The sequence below is a fragment of the Chiloscyllium punctatum genome, chromosome 17 (assembly GCF_047496795.1).
Source record: "Chiloscyllium punctatum isolate Juve2018m chromosome 17, sChiPun1.3, whole genome shotgun sequence".
In the NCBI taxonomy this organism is placed as follows: Eukaryota; Metazoa; Chordata; class Chondrichthyes; order Orectolobiformes; family Hemiscylliidae; genus Chiloscyllium; species Chiloscyllium punctatum.
Genome location: NC_092755.1, coordinates 92,579,869 through 92,600,276, shown reverse-complemented (window position 1 = coordinate 92,600,276; position 20,408 = coordinate 92,579,869). Strand labels below are relative to the sequence as shown.

Sequence of the window (20,408 nt, the reverse complement as noted above, 5' to 3'; positions counted from 1 at the left end):
TCTGCTGGGTCTGTCCAGCCAGTGCAACAGGAGATATCCAGGGATGGTGACAGCGGTGTCTAAACCATACCTTACAGGCAATGTCCCAGTGAGTATGACCACGTCAGGCAGTTACTTGGACTAGTCTTTGAGACAGCTCTTCCTATTTAGGCACTAGCCCCCACATATTAGAAAGGAGGACTTCAAAGGGTCAATAGGGCTGCTTCTGTCTTTTCCAGTGCATCGGTTGATGCCAGGTGATCCATCTGGTTTCATTTCTTTGAGACTTAGCAGCATTTAGTGCAACTGAAAAACTTGCTAGGCCATTTCAGAGGGCAGTTAAGAGTCAACCACATTGCTATGGGTCTGGAGTCACATGTAAGCCTGACCAGGTGAGAATGGTTTATTTTCTTCCCTCGAATAGAAGGGAATCAGATTGGGTTTTCTGACAATCAATGATGGTTTTATGGCCATCAATAAATCCTTAATTGCAGATTCTTATCAAATTCAAACTACACCACCTGCCTTGGTGGGATCAACCCAGGACCCCAGAACATTAGTTGAGTTTCTAGATTAATAGCCTGCTGATAATATCACTAGGTCATTGCCTCCCGATCATTCCAGCCTATTAATTCAATAACAGTAGAAGAACTTCACAGAGGCCAGTGTTGCATTGCCAAGTCACCCTCTATTTACACATGGAGTGTCCTTGACACTGATCCAGCTCCCTCACAGCCAGCTGTCACAGTGGATAGGATGCCTGACACTCCTGTTTGTATCAGTCAGCCAGTGGTTCCTGATTGCCCCAATCAGGGAACTCATATTCTATGATGTCCGCATGGCTGACCACATCATGACCACTGCAGGCCTCCCCTTCAGAGTCCAAGGCTGGGTTTTTTTTGGTGACTCCTCTTGGGGCATTTTAGTAACTTTGCCTCTGATACGGGTGGCATGTAATGCACAGAAGCTCGCCTTTTGCACCTAGAACATTTCAGAAGAAATTCATTCTCTTCTTCAGACGGCAAAGGCATCAAGGCAGTGGAATCTGATGTGTCCATCATAGATTCAGAGGGATATTTAATGCTTGATGGAGGGGGAGAACTCATAGGTTCCGGAATAGTTAGAAATGCACCAGACAGATTTTGCTCCCACACCATATGTGAGTTTGCAGCTTTCATATGGTCAACATGCTTGTTCAGGATTGTTTCACCTACCCAAACTTTATATGTCACCAGACCCAACTTTACATCAATCATCCAGGTCCATTCTTGTGGTCCCTATACCAAAATTTGTCCCCTGAAGTAAACTGTCTCTCTCGCTGAGCAGAGTCCTGTCGGGCATTCGCGATCCTGATGCTGTTTCACCCTCCACCCCGGTCTTGGAAGATCAGATTTAACCTGGTGCGAAGTGTTCGCATTAACAACTCCGCTGGAGTTCTCTCCATAGTTGCAAGAGGGGTGGTGCTATAATAAATTAGGAACCCAGACAGTGTAATATCTGGTGATGCTGTAAGGCTGCTTGTTTAAGGCTGCCTTCAAAGTTTGTACTGTTGTGTCAGACTATTGAATGATGCATGGTATGGAGCTGTCCTTCTACGTCGAATTGAGGAAATACTCAAATTCCCTGCTGGTAAACAATGGCCCGTTACCTGTGACCAACACTTCCAGGAGTCCATGTATTGCAAAAGATGCATGCAGTTTTCCTATCATCATCCCCATGTTTTATGAATGAACTCCAAGCACATCCAGCCACTTTAAGTTGGCATCTACAGCATTAAGCCTTTGAAAGGACCTGAACAGTCGACATATAACTGAATCCAGGGTTTACCCAGCCATTCCCATGAATATGAAGGAGCTGCTAGCATTAATGTTGTACTTGTTGGCATGCTGGACACTGCCCCACAAGTGCAACTACGCCTGCATCCAATCCTGGCCATCAGACATAACCTCTTGCCAACATCTTCATTTTGGAAAGCCCTGAATAACCCTTGAAGAGTTCAGTAGCGAGCAAAGGCGGTGACCTTTACTAGGGACAATCAATCAGATTATAGTCGCTCCCTATAATAATATGCTGTCCTCAACTGTGATCTGGTCTCTCCGGGTCCAAACAAAGTTTAAATTTGGGTCGTGACGGCCCTTTGGATTGCCCCATTACCACCTGAGGTTTTAAACTTGCCAGGACCAAATTTTTCTACATCCAAAGTCTGATATTGTGAGTTGTGATTGGAAGTGTATCCAGAAAATTTAAGATCATTATGGACTCTTCCAGTAGTGATACCACCGATAGTGTATCTACCAGACAGAGACAGCTCTGCATTTGCTACTTGGCCTCCTGAATGGTGTTCCAACTTGCATTTAAGATTAGAGCCCAACACTGAACTTGGCCTGATGCTATGGGCAGCACTGCCTTGTCCTCTTTAAGTAGACCTAACAGGGGTTTATGGTCCATTATTCTGACACCAAATACAACCGCCAAAACTTCCTTTTCTATCTGGGCATATTTATGCTCTGCATTAGCTGAAGTCTTGCATGCATTTACGATTGGGCATTCCTCTTCATTGAACCATCTATGAGCAAATACTACCCCGATACCATATGGGGAGGCACTGTTTGTCAATACCAGACTTCACTTGGAATCATAGTGTGCCAACACCTTAGAGGTTAATAGCGATTTCTTCATTTCCCTGAAAGCTATTGCTTGGCTATGCAAATGTTTCCAAAGCTGATCCTTTTTTAAGAGTTGATGCAAAGGTGCCAGGTTGTAGGTCACATGATGTATGGACTTCTGTAATAATTCACCGACCCAAGGGAAAACCTAAGCTCCAGAACAGACGTGGGAGCCAGGTCTTTGATCACCCTCATTTTATCTTTCACCAAGTGTAACCTGGTATCGTTGACTCTATAGCCCAAGTAGATCATTGGGTTTCCAGGAACACAATATTTTTCCCTTTCAAGGCATATATCTGTCTAGAAGAAAAATCTATGTCCATATTCTCTAAATCCTCCTTATTGGTTTTCCCTGTTCTTAGCACATCATCTGGACAAATGGCGACCTGGGATAGACCTTGTAAAATGTTCTCCATCATCTGCTAAGAAATTGCATAGGCTGACGAAACTCCAAATGACAGTCTCATACATTGGTACAAGCTGTTATGGTGTAGCACACTTCTGGGAAACCTCATAACCACAAGTCAAGCACGCATGGCTCATGTCCAGCTTTGTGAAGGACAGTCCTCCCTGCCAGCTTTGTGTAAAAATCCTTTATGCAAGGGATGGTGTATTTATCCAACTATGAAAAGCGGTTTACCATTTCTTTAAAATTCCCACAAAGTTGAACTGACCTGTTGGGCTTCACAAATCGCTTCAACTGGTGCTGCCCATTCCGCAAACTGGATTGTGTTGATGATTCCTTTGCTTTCTGCCTCTCCTTTTGCCCATAGGCAAATAGTACTCGGCAGGCCTTGCTGCTTCCTGGTCAACGTGAAAGGTGGCCTTGGCCCCTTTGATAGACCCTAGACCTCATTAAAAAACGTTCAGGTATTTAATGAGGACTTCACTGAGACAGCCATTTTCTAACTGAAAAATGTTGAGCCAATCTAAGTGAATCTTTCTCAACCAATTTCTCATACATCAAGATTAGGCTCAAGCCTTTTACTACAGTGGTACTTCTATAAGTAGCTGAACCAGCTACTTCTATAAGAGACTAGAATTGAAGTTATACCTTTAATGTCTGAAGGTTCCCCAGTATAGGTTCTCTGTTTAGCGGAGGTCTTGGGCAAACTTTATGGATGGAGTCCAGCGTGAGTTTTTGTTCAAGTCTGGTTTCGTGATCAGTGATACAGCCCGTGCCAGTATTAACCTCCATTAGAACCAGGTGACCATTTAATCAGACATTTTGGTTGGTTTGGATTTGGATGTAGCGGAGCAATTCAACTGTTCCAAACTGTTCTAAAGGAGATGTAGCTTGACTTTCCAGGGTGTGCACCCTCCTGGTTACTGACCTATGAGTTCTCTACTCAACATAGTTCTAGAGAAACTCTAATGATATAAGAGTGTACACTACCATCTGACCTAGTATAAACCAGAACGATAGTGTGCTGTAATCTAATTTAAATATTAAGCTGCAAAGACTCTGCAAAGATCGACATGTTTATGGTATCAGTATATACTGTACCGCAATGAGAAATATTTTGACAATTCACAGGCTGAGTCTGCTTTCACATGTTCCGTTCACCCATAACTACTAAACTCCACATCTTCTAATTCAAACTCCTTCCAAATTTCACTTCTTTATTTTAATAATGTTCAATTATGTCTCACCTTCCATTTACGCAGCTAAAGTATTCTCAGTACCGATCTTCATTCCAGACAATTATCTGTCAGTTAACAGTGCTGCAATTTTCAGTTCAAGTCTACAGGCACTTTCACCAGCTACTTCTTCCAATTGTTCAAAAGGTTCTTAAAAACCCATTGCTGAACGATGAACTTTGTTCCCCTTAATGTGTCCTTTCTGCAGCATGATGGCTTCTTATCTCATGAAACTTGCTTAGACATTGTTCTATATTAGGCTCACTATATAAAGAGAATTTCTGACTAGTTTTTGGTTCATCTCATCTTCTCATCCTCCTACCCAAAGTCCATGCTAGTTTTTAGAAGTCAGTTTGATCCAGCAACCAGTTACCACATTAGCAAGTTACTTAATAGATTTGGCCACTTGAATAATATAATATATTTCCGAGTATCATTTTTCCTAACCTCCAAATATCAGTACATGGCAACATGAGTTTCTATTCCATTTACCAAACTAATAATTACTACGGCATCAAAATGGATATTTTTAACAAACTCCATACATTGAAAAATAAACCAAAGTTCAAATTTTATCAATGAGTAAGACAGCACTATGAAATGAAATATATTACTTACCACATGGCTTGTACGGAAACTGGCTTGAAGATATGAATACGATCCACTGTACTCACACTGAATCCACTGAAGCAAAACAGAATAGCTATTCTATAACAATATAAACACTATAACAATACAAAATTACTTAAAACACCAAAGAGACAGTATTCTTAAAAGTATAAGATGATTCTTCAGAGGTACAAAACATCAGTATAGTTTACAAAAGGCATTTTATTGAAGCTTTGCATCTTGAACTCAGGAACACATACAAATCTAATTGGAAAACAACATACATATTCAAGGAGAGGAGAGTGCTAATTTCATCAGCAAATGAACTCAATGTTGAGGCATCGCCATGGAGAATGCACCAGTTAATGATGACTAACATTTAACAACCAAGTACTTTTAACTTTTAAATTAGGTAGGTGACTGTTTGGCTAATTTCTCAGGGCAATGCTTTGCCCAGGGAATGGCTGTCACCTAGTTTGTTGAGTTGAAACAGTGAGTGTAGGTACATATCCTTTTTGTCTGCAAAGAACAGGGTCCTATGCATTAACATAGTAGTTTCCAGCATACACAAGCACTCCTAACTGTGAGCATGATTGACAATCCTGAATTGGCTATCAGCGCAATTCTGTGCACATAAAGTATTATTTTAGAAAATGCTGTCCAATCCATTGAATCACACTGAATGTTAGAACTTGTGCTGTCAATTTTTCTTAAGTGTGGGCTGATTGGGTAAGATCAGTACCTTGCCAGTTGCGAACATTCAAAAGGGAGACAGGTCATTTGAAGGGCTGACAGTACTTTGATATGACTGCCTACATATCTAGCTTCACACTAGCACTGAAAATCATACACCACATGACTCATTTGGGTGGTAGGTAGAATGCTTTTTTGGTATGACAGCAGCATCTGGTTTGTGGCAACACATCTCCTGTTGCTACTGCATATTAGCAGTATTAAACAGCTAGCTTCACCCACTGCTCAAACCTTTGAGATAATGCACCTTTCTGGACTCTTTTCAGGACCAAAAGTGATAGTCTGAGGCCCTTTCATGATGTACAATGAGAAATTATTTGATCAGGGTATACATATTCTTGCACAATGGTTTTGATGTGCTCTATATCAAGCTTGCACTGTGAACAAATAGCTCAGGCCTATTTAGGAGGCTGCCAATAAGGCCAATTTTATAACGCGTGGCACTATAGAAATCCCAATATGTACAATGAACAAAGATATGCTTGTAACAGATAGTAGTAGGGAATCCCTGCTGATTTCTCAACTAGGATATCAAGGATAGGGAGTCAACTAAAAACATACAAGAAAATTCTCACATGCAGCCAGATTCAGATATAGCAAAGGTATCATCTACGCTTCAGAAAGCACATTTCTCAAGGAATCCAACAAAGATATTTGCGAGAGATGGGCCTAGCAGAGACTGCAAGTCAATACCATTTCTTAATGCACTCAGGATATTTTTATTGAACTCAACATTGTGAGTTGCAGATTGTTTTTTGAAGTACAACGAATACTGATTTATACAATGCTGGTCTGTCATCACTATTTCAGTGCTGCAGATGTCTTTGGCTTTCTTGAGTAATACGTTGTGAACAGGCTAACAAAGTAAAATGAGCACATAGATGCTGCATTGCTATCAACCTATGTCTTGTTTGGTCTTGAAAACCTTCACAAATGTGAAGAAATTCTTCACTGGGTATGTAGAAAATCTGCTTAACTATATGGTCTGTTAAATGTTGTACACAACCAGTCATAGCTAAGTTCCAGCCTTAAGGGAACATCATTTTGTCTGTGGTGGACAGCTCACACATATGTGAACGCAGTGACCCACAAGGACGAACTGTATCATAGCTTCAACAAATCATGTCATTTTTTTCAGCAATGTTCTTAAAAGTGTAATTTCAGAATTCAATATTGTGAACAAACGTATTTCTAAACGAATTCACCATTGTAAGTGTTATTTGTAGATTTAGAGAAAAATCTCCTCTTTCAGCAGTTCTGAGAAGGCATGTAGAGGGCTTAAATTGATTAACCAAGGGTACCACTTGATGAGCATGCCTGTTAACCAACAGTTTTATAATATTTGCTCTGCATTAAACAAGATAGTGGCTTTCAAGAAAATATGGAAACAGTACAGATGGATATATGATTTATCTTGCAGTAGATCCTCAAAAATTTACCATCCCCTTTGAATTCAAGAGAAGAGGTTAAACTCAAGGATTATCTAATTTTTTTAATATCAAAAATTGAAATGTAACAGATAATCACCAGTTTCATTAACAAGGAATGTGGATCAGTGCCAATTAGAACTGCAAGTCACAGAAGAGCAAATAAAGACTAGATACATTGTCACAAATGACAGAGGCACTTTACATTGCTTTCGTTCATAGACCCAAGTGATCCTTGGTTGGCATACTTTTCAGGTGAAGATGCATTTTGAATAAATGACCCTGGTGATCCTTACTGATTGTCTCAAAGTTATCACATTAAAAGGAGGTGGATAACCAATTGAAATGGGAAACAGTCCCACCTGGAGAAGGGTGGAGATGTGATGAAGCAGGCCTGGGAAACCTGTTAGAAAACAGGCGGTATCTGTTCTGTCTGAAAAGAAGCATTTCTTTTAACCATAACATTCTGATTTCTCTTGGAAAAAGCACACACAAACCAATTCTTGAAGCACTTACATCTTATTTCAAAAAAGATGCTACATTTGCCTTCCATCCACTTCTTCCATAAAATACTGAACACTGAAGACAGTCAGCAAATCTACCCAGCAACCAATATGAATGAGGAAGTATTGAGAAAACCTCATTTGGATGTCATTTGTGGGTAGACAGTATGCTGCAAGATGTGCACTTGCAGTGCTAAGGCATACAATGCTGTGGGCAAAGTGCTGAAAAATGGGATTAGAATAGCTGGATGCTGATTTCTGACTGGTGCAGATGCAATAGGCCAAAGGGCCTTTTTCTGTGCTGTCAATCTCTATAATCCAAGATTATATGACTCAGACAGACCCTATGGAAAGGGACTGGAGATTAGATGAAGAAATGGCAGAAGGCATTCCCAAATTCACCACACTACTAGTGGAATGGCACCAAAAAAGCTTAGACCCTAGCTTCTACTTCAAAATTTAAATAAAATGGGAATTACACAATGGATCTGAAAGAGAAAGACAGATACTGTCTTCAAACAGGGCACTCAATTCAGAAATGAATTTCTGCTTAGTTGAAAGTTGTGTGTAAAATAAGCATTAAAAGCAAATGTGCTTTAAGCACCTATGTGTATTTTGCTGCACTTCGTGGAGGCCCAACATATAATCCATCCAATACTTCTTCCCTTATGCTTTACTTCTACAAGCACATCACTATCTCTGGATTCTTCTAAAGATTGAATTTTGATTATCTATTTCATATACAAGCTTCCTTTGGTGAAGTTTACAGACATGGAAGCAGTTTTGGAAACAGTATGAAGGTTAGAATATCAAACTGCTTGTTAAAATGCTTAGGGACATGTCTACAATGTAGATCGAATACTGAAAGGGAAGTCTATGTTGCATGCAAGACAAGCTATTGTAATTTAACAGCCCTGAATTCAATGAATCACAACCTTCCATCATAATGCTCTAACCCAACATTTTTGCTCCTACACTTCAACCAGAAATTATTTTATGAAGTCTTACTAAGATTTTCATAATAATGATTTGGCCATTTCAGCAATGTGGTTTTTTTCAAATCAGCAAATTGTTTCTCGAGACATTGAGCAGTTTACTTAAAATGCAATTTATATTACAATCTCTATTGACAACATTCCAAATTATGTATGACAGAAGTGCATGCTATAATGGAACAATTAACTTTACAAAATATCAATCAAAAAAAATCTAGTCAAAGGCTTGAGACTAGGAAGGATCCTTCTAACAAAGACTTTAAAAATATTCAGCAGACCATATTTTTGAATGAATTGAAAAGTTTGAATGGCTTTTGCAAAGTTGGATGATTGCATCAATTCACAGCTTCTATGCCAAATTTCAATAAAGCATTAAAATTAAAAGAAACTGGAAGTTTCAGTGTCAGAAAACAAGTTTTAAAAACTGCAGGAGATCCTGTATAATTTGCATTGTTAGTTAAAACTAGTTAGTTAAACATTAATAAATTCTTCGCATTTAAATGCGAAAAAGACAATAAGGTACTAGAGCATGAAACTATCAAATTTCAGCCTTTCCTAGTTTTTCTTGGTTAACAAAGCAGAAGGAATCGAGTTCCTTACCCATCTCCATCCAAATGAATCTTTGTATCACTCCAGAGAGGAAGGGTCAATCCTATGGTACATGTATTACTGAAAGAATATAAAGTCACTGTTAAAATTTGATGGTTAATTTAGTAAAAAAAAAACATGTATTGGTCTTATGAATATTTGCATCAAAACCGTTGACAGAAATAGTTCAGGATATAGATTCACAATTACCTTACCAACTAATCTTATTTGTCTAACAGGAGGTCCAAGGTGTCTATCCTGATGCTTTGTTTAGCTTAGTTGGAGCAGATTACTCTGCATGTGTCATGGTTTGGCAACTTACTCTGCTTTGAATACTCATCCATTCTCCCTTAAAAAGTGCAATAGTGTCCAAGTCTCCAACAATACCTCATGAATAATTTTTACCCAACCTGTATCTACCTCTCAAGGACAGTTGCAAATTATGAGCCTTAATCAGAGAATCTCTAGTCGAAATAAAATATATTTTCCCTACTCATTCTGTTTCGAGGAAAATAGTCCCAGCAACCTATTTACCTCAGAACTTGTATTTCTCATCCTTGGTATAATCTAACTAAAATATCAAACTTTTTTAAAGTACAAAACATGTTTTTTTAAATGCAAAAGGCACTTAAAACTCAACTTTCTACTCCTCCATCTCCTTCCTTCCCTTCTACATCAACACATAATGCACTACATACCTTTCTTTGCTTGCAAAGTCAATTCCTAGAAGGACATTCTCCTCTGTATCCTGATTGCCATTCGTATACACAACGACCATGTATCGGACTCGATGAGCAGACATGCTTTCAAGACGCACTGCCTGTGGGAATAAACCAGTTCCAAAGAGTTTCAGCAAGAGATCATGGCTTTCTGATTAATACAGCTTTGATTCTGTTGTCAGCTAGCTTTGTTTACTCACTGCTCTTAGCATGGAAATGAATTAAGCTTTGTCTGTAAATTGTATTAATCAGCCAGTGAAGATAATGTAGCTAGTTTAATCCAAATACAGTAATGCAACAACTATGAAAAGTACACTCAGGTGACCTGATAGCATCACTCCACCTTTGTCTTGCCGTAGTGAAACTGGCATTGAAAGAGCCGCAGCCAATACATACAAGGTTCTTGCTTCCATGCAGATGAGGGCACAGTCTACAGGGAGGATGAGAGAGGCTTAGCATATCATTCAAATGGGAGGACAGCACAATTAGGGGAAGAGATACTTACCTCTACAGCAAAGACAGATTCCTAAAGGGTACAGAGGATACCGATGTAAAATGAAACTTTATGTTACCAGAAGGAAATTAATGTCTGGAATTCTGTCTCCCAGAAGGTTGTCAAGGCTAGATCACTGAAAGTATTTAAAGGGGAGGTAGGTAAATATTTAAATTATCAGGAAGTTGAGGGCTGTGAGGAGTTGCCATGAAAGAAGAGTTGAGTCCTGTGGCAGATCAGTCATGATTTTATAGAATGGTAGACCAGACTTGAGGGGTCAAATGGCTTACCCTTTCCCCTATTTATGACACTAGCATTGATTTCAATAGCTAGGATTGAATACCTTTAAGTATGTTTCCAAACACCAGTCACCCAACTGACCAAAGGAAATGTTAGGGCAATATCTCTTTATCCCTTACCAACTTTATCCTGTCTTCAGGGCGGAGGTGGTTAATCATCACTTGAAGATGGAGTTGGAGATCTCCTGCAGTAAATCAGTAAAAAACTTATGTAAAACTCAAAGATTTTTAATTTCTTTTAAATCAAAAATCATTTTAGTGAACACAAGCATAAAATGTAACTGACTTTTCCCATTACTGGTCAAAAGCTACCCAACTTAAAAGTAATCCCATCAAATGTTGATAATAATGCGATTGACATATGTTAAGAATTTGAACTTGGAATTTTTGAGACAATAGTGTTTTTAACTACATTCTATTGAGGGAGTGGAAATGAACAATTGCATTTGGAGATGGATTCTTTTAATTGATATCAACACAGATTAGAGTCAAAAAGTGTGGAGCTGGAAAAGCATCCAAGGATGCTGCCTGACTGGCTGTGCTTTTCCATCGCCACACTTTTTGACTCTGATCTCTAGCATCTGCAGTCCTCAGTTTCTCCTAATCAACACATATTATTCAAGAATAAATAGCTTTAAGAATAACCTTGGAACTATAGTTATGAATGTACATTATATATAGATAATGCATGCACCTACAATTCTCTAAAAATTTGTGTAAGTACTTGGAAGAAATTTTGCTCTCCTTCCTCCTTCCCAGATTCCACTTTTGTTTTATCAGTCAGGCTGGTCTAGCTTATAACTGTCTACAATACATTTGTACCCAGGAAGGAGGAGATAATTGCATAACCAATAACTTCCATTACACTGCATGAATAAACATTGCAAAGCATCATTCTTGACTCAAATGTCAATTCCCTGTAAACAGCAATTAGCATAAGTGATGTCATGTTTATCTTTCTGCTACATTAACTCAATTTTATCTCCATTTTTCAAAAGACTTTCTTCAAACAAAAGATTTATTTTAAAATAACAACATGATGTTCTTAAAACTTACAGATATACATTACTCTCTGTACAATCACTTTGCTCATGTGAAAAGGAAAATATCAATCTTTCATTATAATTCATGTCATCAAATTAAAATTTGACATTTAGTCATGCTCAGATGATCAGGAAGGGGCATGGATAGGATATATAGACAAAGTATTTTTCCCTGGGTCGGGGAGTCCAGAACTAGAGGGCATAGGTTTAGGGTGAGAGGGGAAAGATATAAAAGAGACCTAAGGGGCAACTTTTTCACACAGAGGGTGGTATGTGTATGGAATGAGCTGCCAGAGGAAGTGGTGGACACTGGTACAATTGCAACATTTAAGAGGCATTTGGAGGAGTATATGAATAGGAAAGGTCTGGAGGGATATGGGCTAGGGGTTTCCGTGCTGTACATCTCTTTGACTCTATATTATGTACAAGATTACTCATTTTCTGTTTCACAGGAAATGTGAATAGAAATATATAATGAGAAATTCAGAACTGGTTAAAAATCTTAGAATTCTGTTTTCATTACTTGGAATTGTAAGTTACCAGTTGCTCTCACTATCATTCTCAACAGGTTGACCATTTTAGCATTCCAACAGCTCCAAAAGAACCAGGGCAATGTTTTAAATATTAGCAGCGGGCTCTCAGTAACAGATGCTAGAAAGTAAAATAATGCGATGAAAGGGATGACTTTACCATTTGGTTTTATACATTCTTCAACAAGTCTGAATGTTTCGATTACAGATTATTTTACCAGAAACTTAATTGGACAAGCCATTAATATTGTGTCTACACGAGCAGGCAAGGCATTCTGCAGAAAGTAACTCACATTGATTCATAGACAGAATTTAAATATTAGGAATTTGAAGCCATTGCCTTTGGCAATCATCACCTATTCCAACACCCCCCTCCCCCCCACCCCCCTCATCACCAAAACCAGTCTTACATTGAACAATCTAGTTTTCATAACCATGACACTATCTTCTCAACAAACAATTACTTTTATCTTTATGATTTTTGTATTCACTCATGCAGCACCGACTTTGCTAGCTGGCCAGAATTTATTGACCATCTCTAGTTGCTCGGGGTGGTGGTTTCTTGAACCACAGATATCCACGTACTGTAAGTTGACCCACAATGCAGCCAGGAGGGAATTCCAAGATTTTGACCGAGCAACAATAAAGGATGACAATAAATTTCCAAGTGAGGATGGAAGTGACTTGGAGAACAACCTGCAGGTGCAGTGTTTCCATGTACCTGCTGCCCTTGTCCTTCTAGATAGAAGTGGTTGTGGATTTGGAAGGTGCTGTGTTCAGGATTTTTGGTGTATTTCCGCAGTTCTTCTTATAGATAGTACATACTGCTGCTACAGAGTGTCACTGGCGGAGGGAATGAATGCTTGCAGATGTCATACCAATCAAGCAGCTATTATGCCTTGCACCACCAATAGTGAGTCATAGATTCTTACAGCATGGAAACAGACCTTTCAATCCAACATGTCCATGCCAACCAAGTTTCCCAAATTAAACTAGTCCCACTTGCTGCATTTGTCCCATATCCCTCTAAAAACTTTTTCTATTCATGTACCTGTCAAAACGTCTTTTAAGTATTGTAATTGTAACTGTACCTGCCATTTCCTTGGGCAGTTCATTCCACATACAAACCAATTCTGTGTGAAAAAGTTGTCCCTCATGACCTTTCTAAAAACTTTTTCCTCTCACTTTAAGAATATGACGCTAGTTTTGAAGTCACCCAATATATTCCCCTCATAATCTTATAAACCTTTACAAAATCACCCCTCAACCTCCTACACTCCACTGAAAAATGTTTCAGCCTATCCAACCTCTCCTTATAACTCAGACCTTCCAGTCTTGGCAACATCCTAGTAAATCTTTTCTGAACCCTCTCCAATTTAATATCCTTCCTACAGCAGGGTGATCAGAACTATATAGAGTACTCAAAAAGTGGCCTCACCAACATCCTGTACAACCTCAACATGATGTCCCAACACTTATACTCAAATATTGTTGGAGCTGCATTCTTCCAGAGGTATGGACAGTAGTCTATCATACTCCTGACTTGTGGCTTACGAATGGTTGACATACTCTGGGGAAATCAGGAGATGGATTACTCACTTAAGTATTCCTATCCTCTGACCTGCTCTTGTAGCCACTGTATTCATATGGCCAGTCCAGCCGAGTTTCTTGTCAATAGTAACCACCAGGATGTTGATAATAGGGGATTCAGTGATGGTGACATCATTGAATGCCAAGGGGGAATGGTCAGATTGTTTCTTATTGGAGATAGTCATCACCTGGCATTTGTGCCGTGCATGTGTTGCTTACCACTTGGCCTATTGTCCATGTCCATTTCCTGAAAGGTTAAGACAATTTTTAAGCCTTGAAATAGGGTCATAGTGGGATACAGTTTGAGATGCATTGCCAAAATTCTGGATTCCTATCCCAAATCTATCACGTGGAAGTGCTAGTGTTGGACTGGGGTGGACAAAGTCAGAAATCATAAGACTCCAGGCTATAGTCTGCTTACCTGCATATTTGTGTTGATGGTAACATCGTGGGACCTGTGAGCTGTTTCCCTGTTGTAGAAAAAGTGCTGCACCCTTAACGGTGAAGAAACTGTCACTGAGACTGTGTTTGGGAAAGAAAGAATACAAAGATCAGAGAGATTACTGAGAGCTACAGTTACATGTGAATTAATATTTTAAATTTTTATTGTCACCTTTCTGCCCAGCTTTTTAACTATATTGATTAGCTTATAATTACAATTTAAGTGATGTTAAGTACTAGTTGAAGTACAGTATTATCAAAGTACCAGATGTTCTTCATTTGGAACAATGAATGATTTGGATCTTAACCAATTCTTCAAAAAGGTGGTTAAAACCTTTTCCTCTAATAGTTAATCTAAAGAAAGCAAGCTTGTTTTAACATGGCACTACAACAACCCACTTATCAATATTCACAGATCTCCTGCAAAATTGCTGATGAATAATCCTCACTTTGAAGCCCATTTTGCCATAATTATTGCAATGAATCTACATATAGGAGCAGAATGGTTATTTCCTTAATAGAGCAAATCTACTGAACAAACATGTTTCAAGACCGGTAAAAGCTTTTATCACACAAACAGAGCAAACATCATTGACAAGTAACAGATGTTTCACAAATCTGCTGAAAACTCACGTGAATGATTTGCTTTTGTTTCTCAAAACTTTTCCTCACGTTTTAAACAATACAGTTTTTGAAGTACTCACATGATTTGTAGGCATTGTTTAAATCAAAGGACTTTTATTTCCTACCACCTGTCTCAAGGTTTTCAAATTACGTGACAATAAACAACCCCTTTTTCTCCATTTATTCTCCCCACAGCAGATTTGAAGTTCATGCTAAGGCTGTTACTTGCGTAGGTCTGTAACCAGGCAACTTCTTTCTGTTGTAACTTTCCAATGACCAAGACCTTAAAAACTTGGTCATTCAAAATTTAGGCCTGAATTCTCGTCACAGTGCCCAAACCTAAACGGCTTTCAAAGCTACTTTTCCAACAAGTGATAAAGAGGATGGAAAACTTAGTATAGTTAGGGTTGTCATGACTATCCCAGCAATCCATTGTGCCATCTAAGTCATTATTATATATTGTGTATCATTTAGTTACTTCATTTATCGATATCCTTCTGAAATCACTTTGTTGTCCTCACAACTTGCTTTCTTATCTTTCTATCTCTAGTAAATTGGTCTACAATACAGTTGGGAAATAGTTAATGCTACAGGTGGCATCTCTCGAGTTACATTTGCCAAAATAGAATTTATCCATTATTCCAACCTCAAGATAGTCGATAATCATTTAAAATAATCCCTAATTATATCTAGATCACCAGTGGAGGTTGGATAATCACATAATTCTAAGCACAAAGTAGAATTTTGATTTAAGGGAGTCCAGGGTTATGTTGGAGGGAGAGTAGGAAAGTATAAATAAGGCCACAATCCGATCAGCCATGATCTTAATGAATGATGGAGCAAACTTGAGAAGCCAAATGGCCAATACCTGCTCCTTTTTATATTTTTATGACTTTTTAGCCTTTAGTTCCATTGGCTTTCCGTGTATTTTTTCTTCTAATGATAAGTGTTTAAGTTCCTTGCTCCCTCGATTCTCTATTTTTGTTTAGTCATTCATGGGACTGGCATTATTAGGTACTTTTAGTGTCTCCTACCATGAAAACAAATACAAGTTATTCTTCAAAATTTCTGTCATTTCCCTTGTTCCTTTTAAATGAGAAGTAAAGTCCCCTCAACACTATCCCCATCAAAACACTCTCAGGGTAGGGACAGCATGAGGTTAAATACAAGTTAAAAAAGAAGAGTAAAGCTTACTCTAACCTTTTTGACAGAAAGTGAATGGAAAATAAATTTCACTTGACACCATCCCCTACCAACACTCTTAGGACAGGAACAGCACAGAGCTGCACATGGAGTAAAGCTGCCTCTACCCCTCAAACTAAAAGTAAAGTGGGAGCAAAGATCCCTCAACTTTACTGAAATGAAAGATCCCCATCAAACACTCACAAGACACCAAGGGTTTAAATATAGAAGTAATTTCCCTGTGACAACATAAGCTGCAGAACTTTAATAATAAATTGGAAGAATCAGCAATAATTTTTTTCTGGAATAAACTGTTTCCCAAGATGAAAAGGACAAGGAAAAGCTGCCATAAAGGAAATAAAACCAACATGCTGATTAACCATTCCTAGGAAGAAACATAAACAAGTGGTTTCCTGAGAAAGAGGAGGTAACACTTCTTGATGACTTGCTGCCCCCTGTCCCCAATAAACACTCCCATGATAGGGGCTTAAAAAAAGGGTTAAAATACAAAAATAAAGCTTCCTCGATTCTTTCAGGGAGTCCAAAATAATAGTAAAGCAGCCCCTGCAGGGGTACAGTATCGATATCAAATGTAAACAAAAAAATCAAAAAGAAATTTACAAAACTAAACAGAAACTTATCAAGGCGAAATTACGTCATTCTAGCCCAATGATATACTCCAGTACCCGTAGAGTTCACCAGTCTCAAAGTGCTCCAATTGTGCCAGTGAGCACCACAAGCTCCCTCTTCATAAAGAGCGGTGTTGGGGGTGAGGGGGAGGGGTGGATAAGACAGCTGAGAAAGCGATAGGTGGATGAAGGTGAGGGAGAAAAAGTGATAGGTCCAAGGGGGAAGTAATGGACAGGTCTGGAGGCAGTGCCAAGTTGGAGGCTGGGAATGTGAAAATGTGGGGGGGCGTGGAAGTGAGGAAGCTGTTGAAATTCACATTTATCCTGTGTGGTTCCAGTGTCCCAAGGTGGAATATAAGGTGTTCTTCCTTCAGGCGACATTGGCAGTGGAGGAGGTCCATGAGCTACTTATGGAGCGTAAGGGGGAGTTAAATGTTCAGCTACGGGGTGGTGGGGTTGATGGGTGCAGATGTCCCCCAGAGGCGTTCTCATAAAATTATCCGCAAGGCTGCGTCCTGTCTCCCCAATGTAGAAGAGACCATACAGGGTGCAACGAATTCAGTAGATGAGATTGATGGTGGTACAGATAGATTTCTGACAGAGTGGGGTGTGGGTTGGGCGGGGGGGGGGGGGAATCTAACGAGGGAATCGCAGATGGAATGGTCTCTCTGGAATGTTGATATGGGTATGGAGGGAAATATATCTTTGGTGGTGGGGTCTGTTTGGAGGTGGTGGAAGTGACAGAGGATGATGCAATGAATGCGGTGTTGGTGGGGTGGAAGGTGAAGACCGGGGGGTTCTGTTCTTGTTGCTTTGGGAGAGGTGGGGTTCAAGGGCAGTGGTGGGTGAAGTAGAGGAGATGCACTGGAGGGCATCATCAATCACTTGGGAAGGGAAGTTGTGATAATGGAAGGAGGAGGCCATCTGGGACTTTGAGATGGAATGGTCATCCTGGGTACAGATGCGGCTGAGGCAGAGGAATTGGGAATAAGAGATGGCATTTTTACAGGAGGCAGGGTAGGTGGAGGTGTAGTCCAGGTAGCTGTGGGAGTCAGTGGGCTTGTAGTAGATGTTTGTGGTTAGTCAGTCGCTGGAGACGGTGATGGAGAGGTCCAGGAAGGGGAGAGAGGTGTTCGAGATGGTCCAGGTGATTGTGAGGTCGGGGTGGAAGGTGTTGGTAAAGTTGATAAACTGTTTAACCTCCTCGTGGGAGTACAAGATTGCACCAATACAATCATCGATGTAGCGGAGGAAGAGATGGGGGGTGGTGCCGGTGTAACTGCAGAAGATGGACCATTCCACATATCAGACAAACAGGCAGGCATAGCTGGGTCCCATGCGGGTGCCCATGGCTACCCCTTTGGTTTCGAGGAAGTGGGAGGATTGGAAGGAGAAGCTGTTGAGGGTGAGGACCAGTTCAGCCAGGAGGATGAGGGCGTCAGTGGAAGGGTAGTAGTTGGGATAGTGCGAGAGGAAGGCTTAGAGGCTTTCGCCGTGGCAGATCGATGTGTACAGGGACTGGTTGTCCATGGTGAAGATGAGGCGCTGAGGGCTGGGGAAACAAAAATCTTGGAGTGGAGGGCGTGGGTGGTGTCACTAACATAGATGGGGGGGTTCCCGGACTAAGGGGTCAGGACGGTGTCGAGGTAGGAAGGCCTGAGTTCAGTGGGACAGGAGCAGACTTACACAATGGGTCAACTGGGGCAGTCAAGTTTGTGAATCTTCGGTAGGAGGTAGAATCTGGCAGTGCAGGCTTCATGGACAATGAGGTTGGAGGCTGTGGGTGGGAGATTCCCAGAGGAGATGAGATTGTGGATGGTCTGGTGATGGAAGATGGGGTCGTGATAACGAGGGCAGTAGTAGGAGGTGTCTGCAAGTTGGCGCCTGGCCTCAATGGTGTAGAGGTTGGTGCGCCACACCACTACTGAGCTCCCCTCAATCTGTAGGTTTGATGGTGAGGCTGGAGTTGGTGCAGAGGGAGTGGGGGGGCAGCGCATTTGGTCTATATCCCTGTAAACCTTTCCTATCCATGTACAAATGAGCAATATATTTTGTAACTGTACCTGCTTCTACGACTTCTTCTGGCAGCTTGTTTCATATATGCACCAACCTCTGTGTTAAATCTTTACCCTCTCACCTTAAACTTATGCCCTCTCGTTTTTGGATTCCCCTCTCCTGGAAAAAGACCTAGGCTATTTGCCTTACCTATACCCCCTCATGATTTTATAAAATTCTGTAACACTAGCCCTCAGTGTTCTATACTCCAAGGAAAAAAGGTCCCAGTCTATTCAGCCTGTCCTTCTAACTCAAGCCTACCAGCCTCGGTAGCCATCCTTGTAAATTTTTTTTGCAACCTTTCCAGTTTAATAACATTTAATAAGATCGTCAGTTCTCACTGAGAAATAAAGGCAACAGCAGACAGTTGGAGGTGAGAATAGTGGAAGTACAGGGTAGAATGGATTAGTGCTAGGACAGGACTATCTGGAGTATCTCATTAAAAATCACACATCACCAGGTTATAGTCGAACAGGTTTAATTGGAAGCACACTAGCTTTCAGAGCGTCGCTCCTTCATACACTACCACCTGATGAAGGAGCGATGCTCCAAAAGCGAATGTGCTTCCAATTAAACCTTTTGGACTATAACCTGGTGTTGTGTGATTTTTAACTTTGTAAACCCCAGTCCAACACCGGTATCTTACTTGAGTACCTTGCCTCATTCTGCCTTTCTAAGCAACCCAAAATGTAAACTTAGGCTGGAAGTTATGAAGTACATCAATGGGAACATCTGTCTGTGGTTTCTGTCCAAAACACGGGGCAATTGTACCAATTGTTCCCTAGCTAATCACATGATAAGTTTATAAGCTATTCAGGATCTCAACAGCAATCCATTCCTCACAAAACAGGAAGAGAAATTGCATTTCTAAGAACAAGCACTGAGAAAAGTGAGAAAAGGTTATTGCTTTCTTTCTCATATCTTAAAGCATACCTTAGACCAGGATGTAATGCAGGGGTGATACTAACTGATATCAGAGGTCCGGAATACCACGATATGACATAATGCTCTTTAAACAGAAAGCAGCACCAGCTAATTACAATATCATTGTTTTCAGGTCAAAAATCATACAACAAAATACATCTCCATTTTCTCCAGACTTCATTTCTCACAGCTTTTGGCATGGATTGTAAATGAAGATAGATGTAATAGATCTACAATTTGTTCACAACACCTTCTTTAAACATTGCATAATTGTTTTACATAATAATAAAACAGTTGTGTAAAAATATTTCATCAGTAATACAAAAACCTATAATCCCACAAGAATACCATTTCTAGTAATCAATCTGTAACCACAATGTTTCAATATCCCTACATGAGACAGAGCCAAATCAGGATGTGGAGCCATTGCTAGGATATGACTCAGCAGCTTGCATCCTGTCAGAACAAGAGTTTTTAAGTGCAGTCATCAACAGCTTGGCTTAATACAGTTATCTTTCAAGTCTGTTAAATAGAACCCTGACCCACTACCACTTTCTCAAATAAAAAGAAAAGCCAATGGCTTCCTTATTGTTGAAGGTTAAGAATTTCTGTTAAATCTTCAGTTTCCATGACAAATGCTATTACGAGAATGAAGTTATTTCTTCCTTCTTATGAACAATTCCATGAGACAAGATCAGCTGAAGGAAGCAGCGTCCAT

The 20,408-nt window shown here is 40.0% G+C and overlaps 1 protein-coding gene across 5 annotated transcripts in view; it reads right to left on the bottom strand.

Moving 5' to 3' along the window:
- Window positions 1-20,408, bottom strand: part of LOC140488125 (protein phosphatase Slingshot homolog 1-like) — a 125,304-nt gene that overhangs the window by 57,023 nt on the left and 47,873 nt on the right. For 4 of the 5 annotated variants that reach the window (XM_072587925.1, XM_072587926.1, XM_072587928.1 and 1 more), the window contains 5 exons: window positions 14,257-14,357; window positions 10,793-10,857; window positions 9,860-9,981; window positions 9,174-9,242; window positions 4,905-4,970 (listed from right to left, as the gene is read on the bottom strand). In XM_072587925.1, coding sequence (XP_072444026.1) covers window positions 4,905-4,970; window positions 9,174-9,242; window positions 9,860-9,981; window positions 10,793-10,857; window positions 14,257-14,357 — 423 coding nt within the window. Of the gene's footprint in view, window positions 1-4,904; window positions 4,971-7,437; window positions 7,608-9,173; window positions 9,243-9,859; window positions 9,982-10,792; window positions 10,858-14,256; window positions 14,358-20,408 lie in introns of those variants that run through there. The other variant, XM_072587929.1, reaches the window with a different exon arrangement.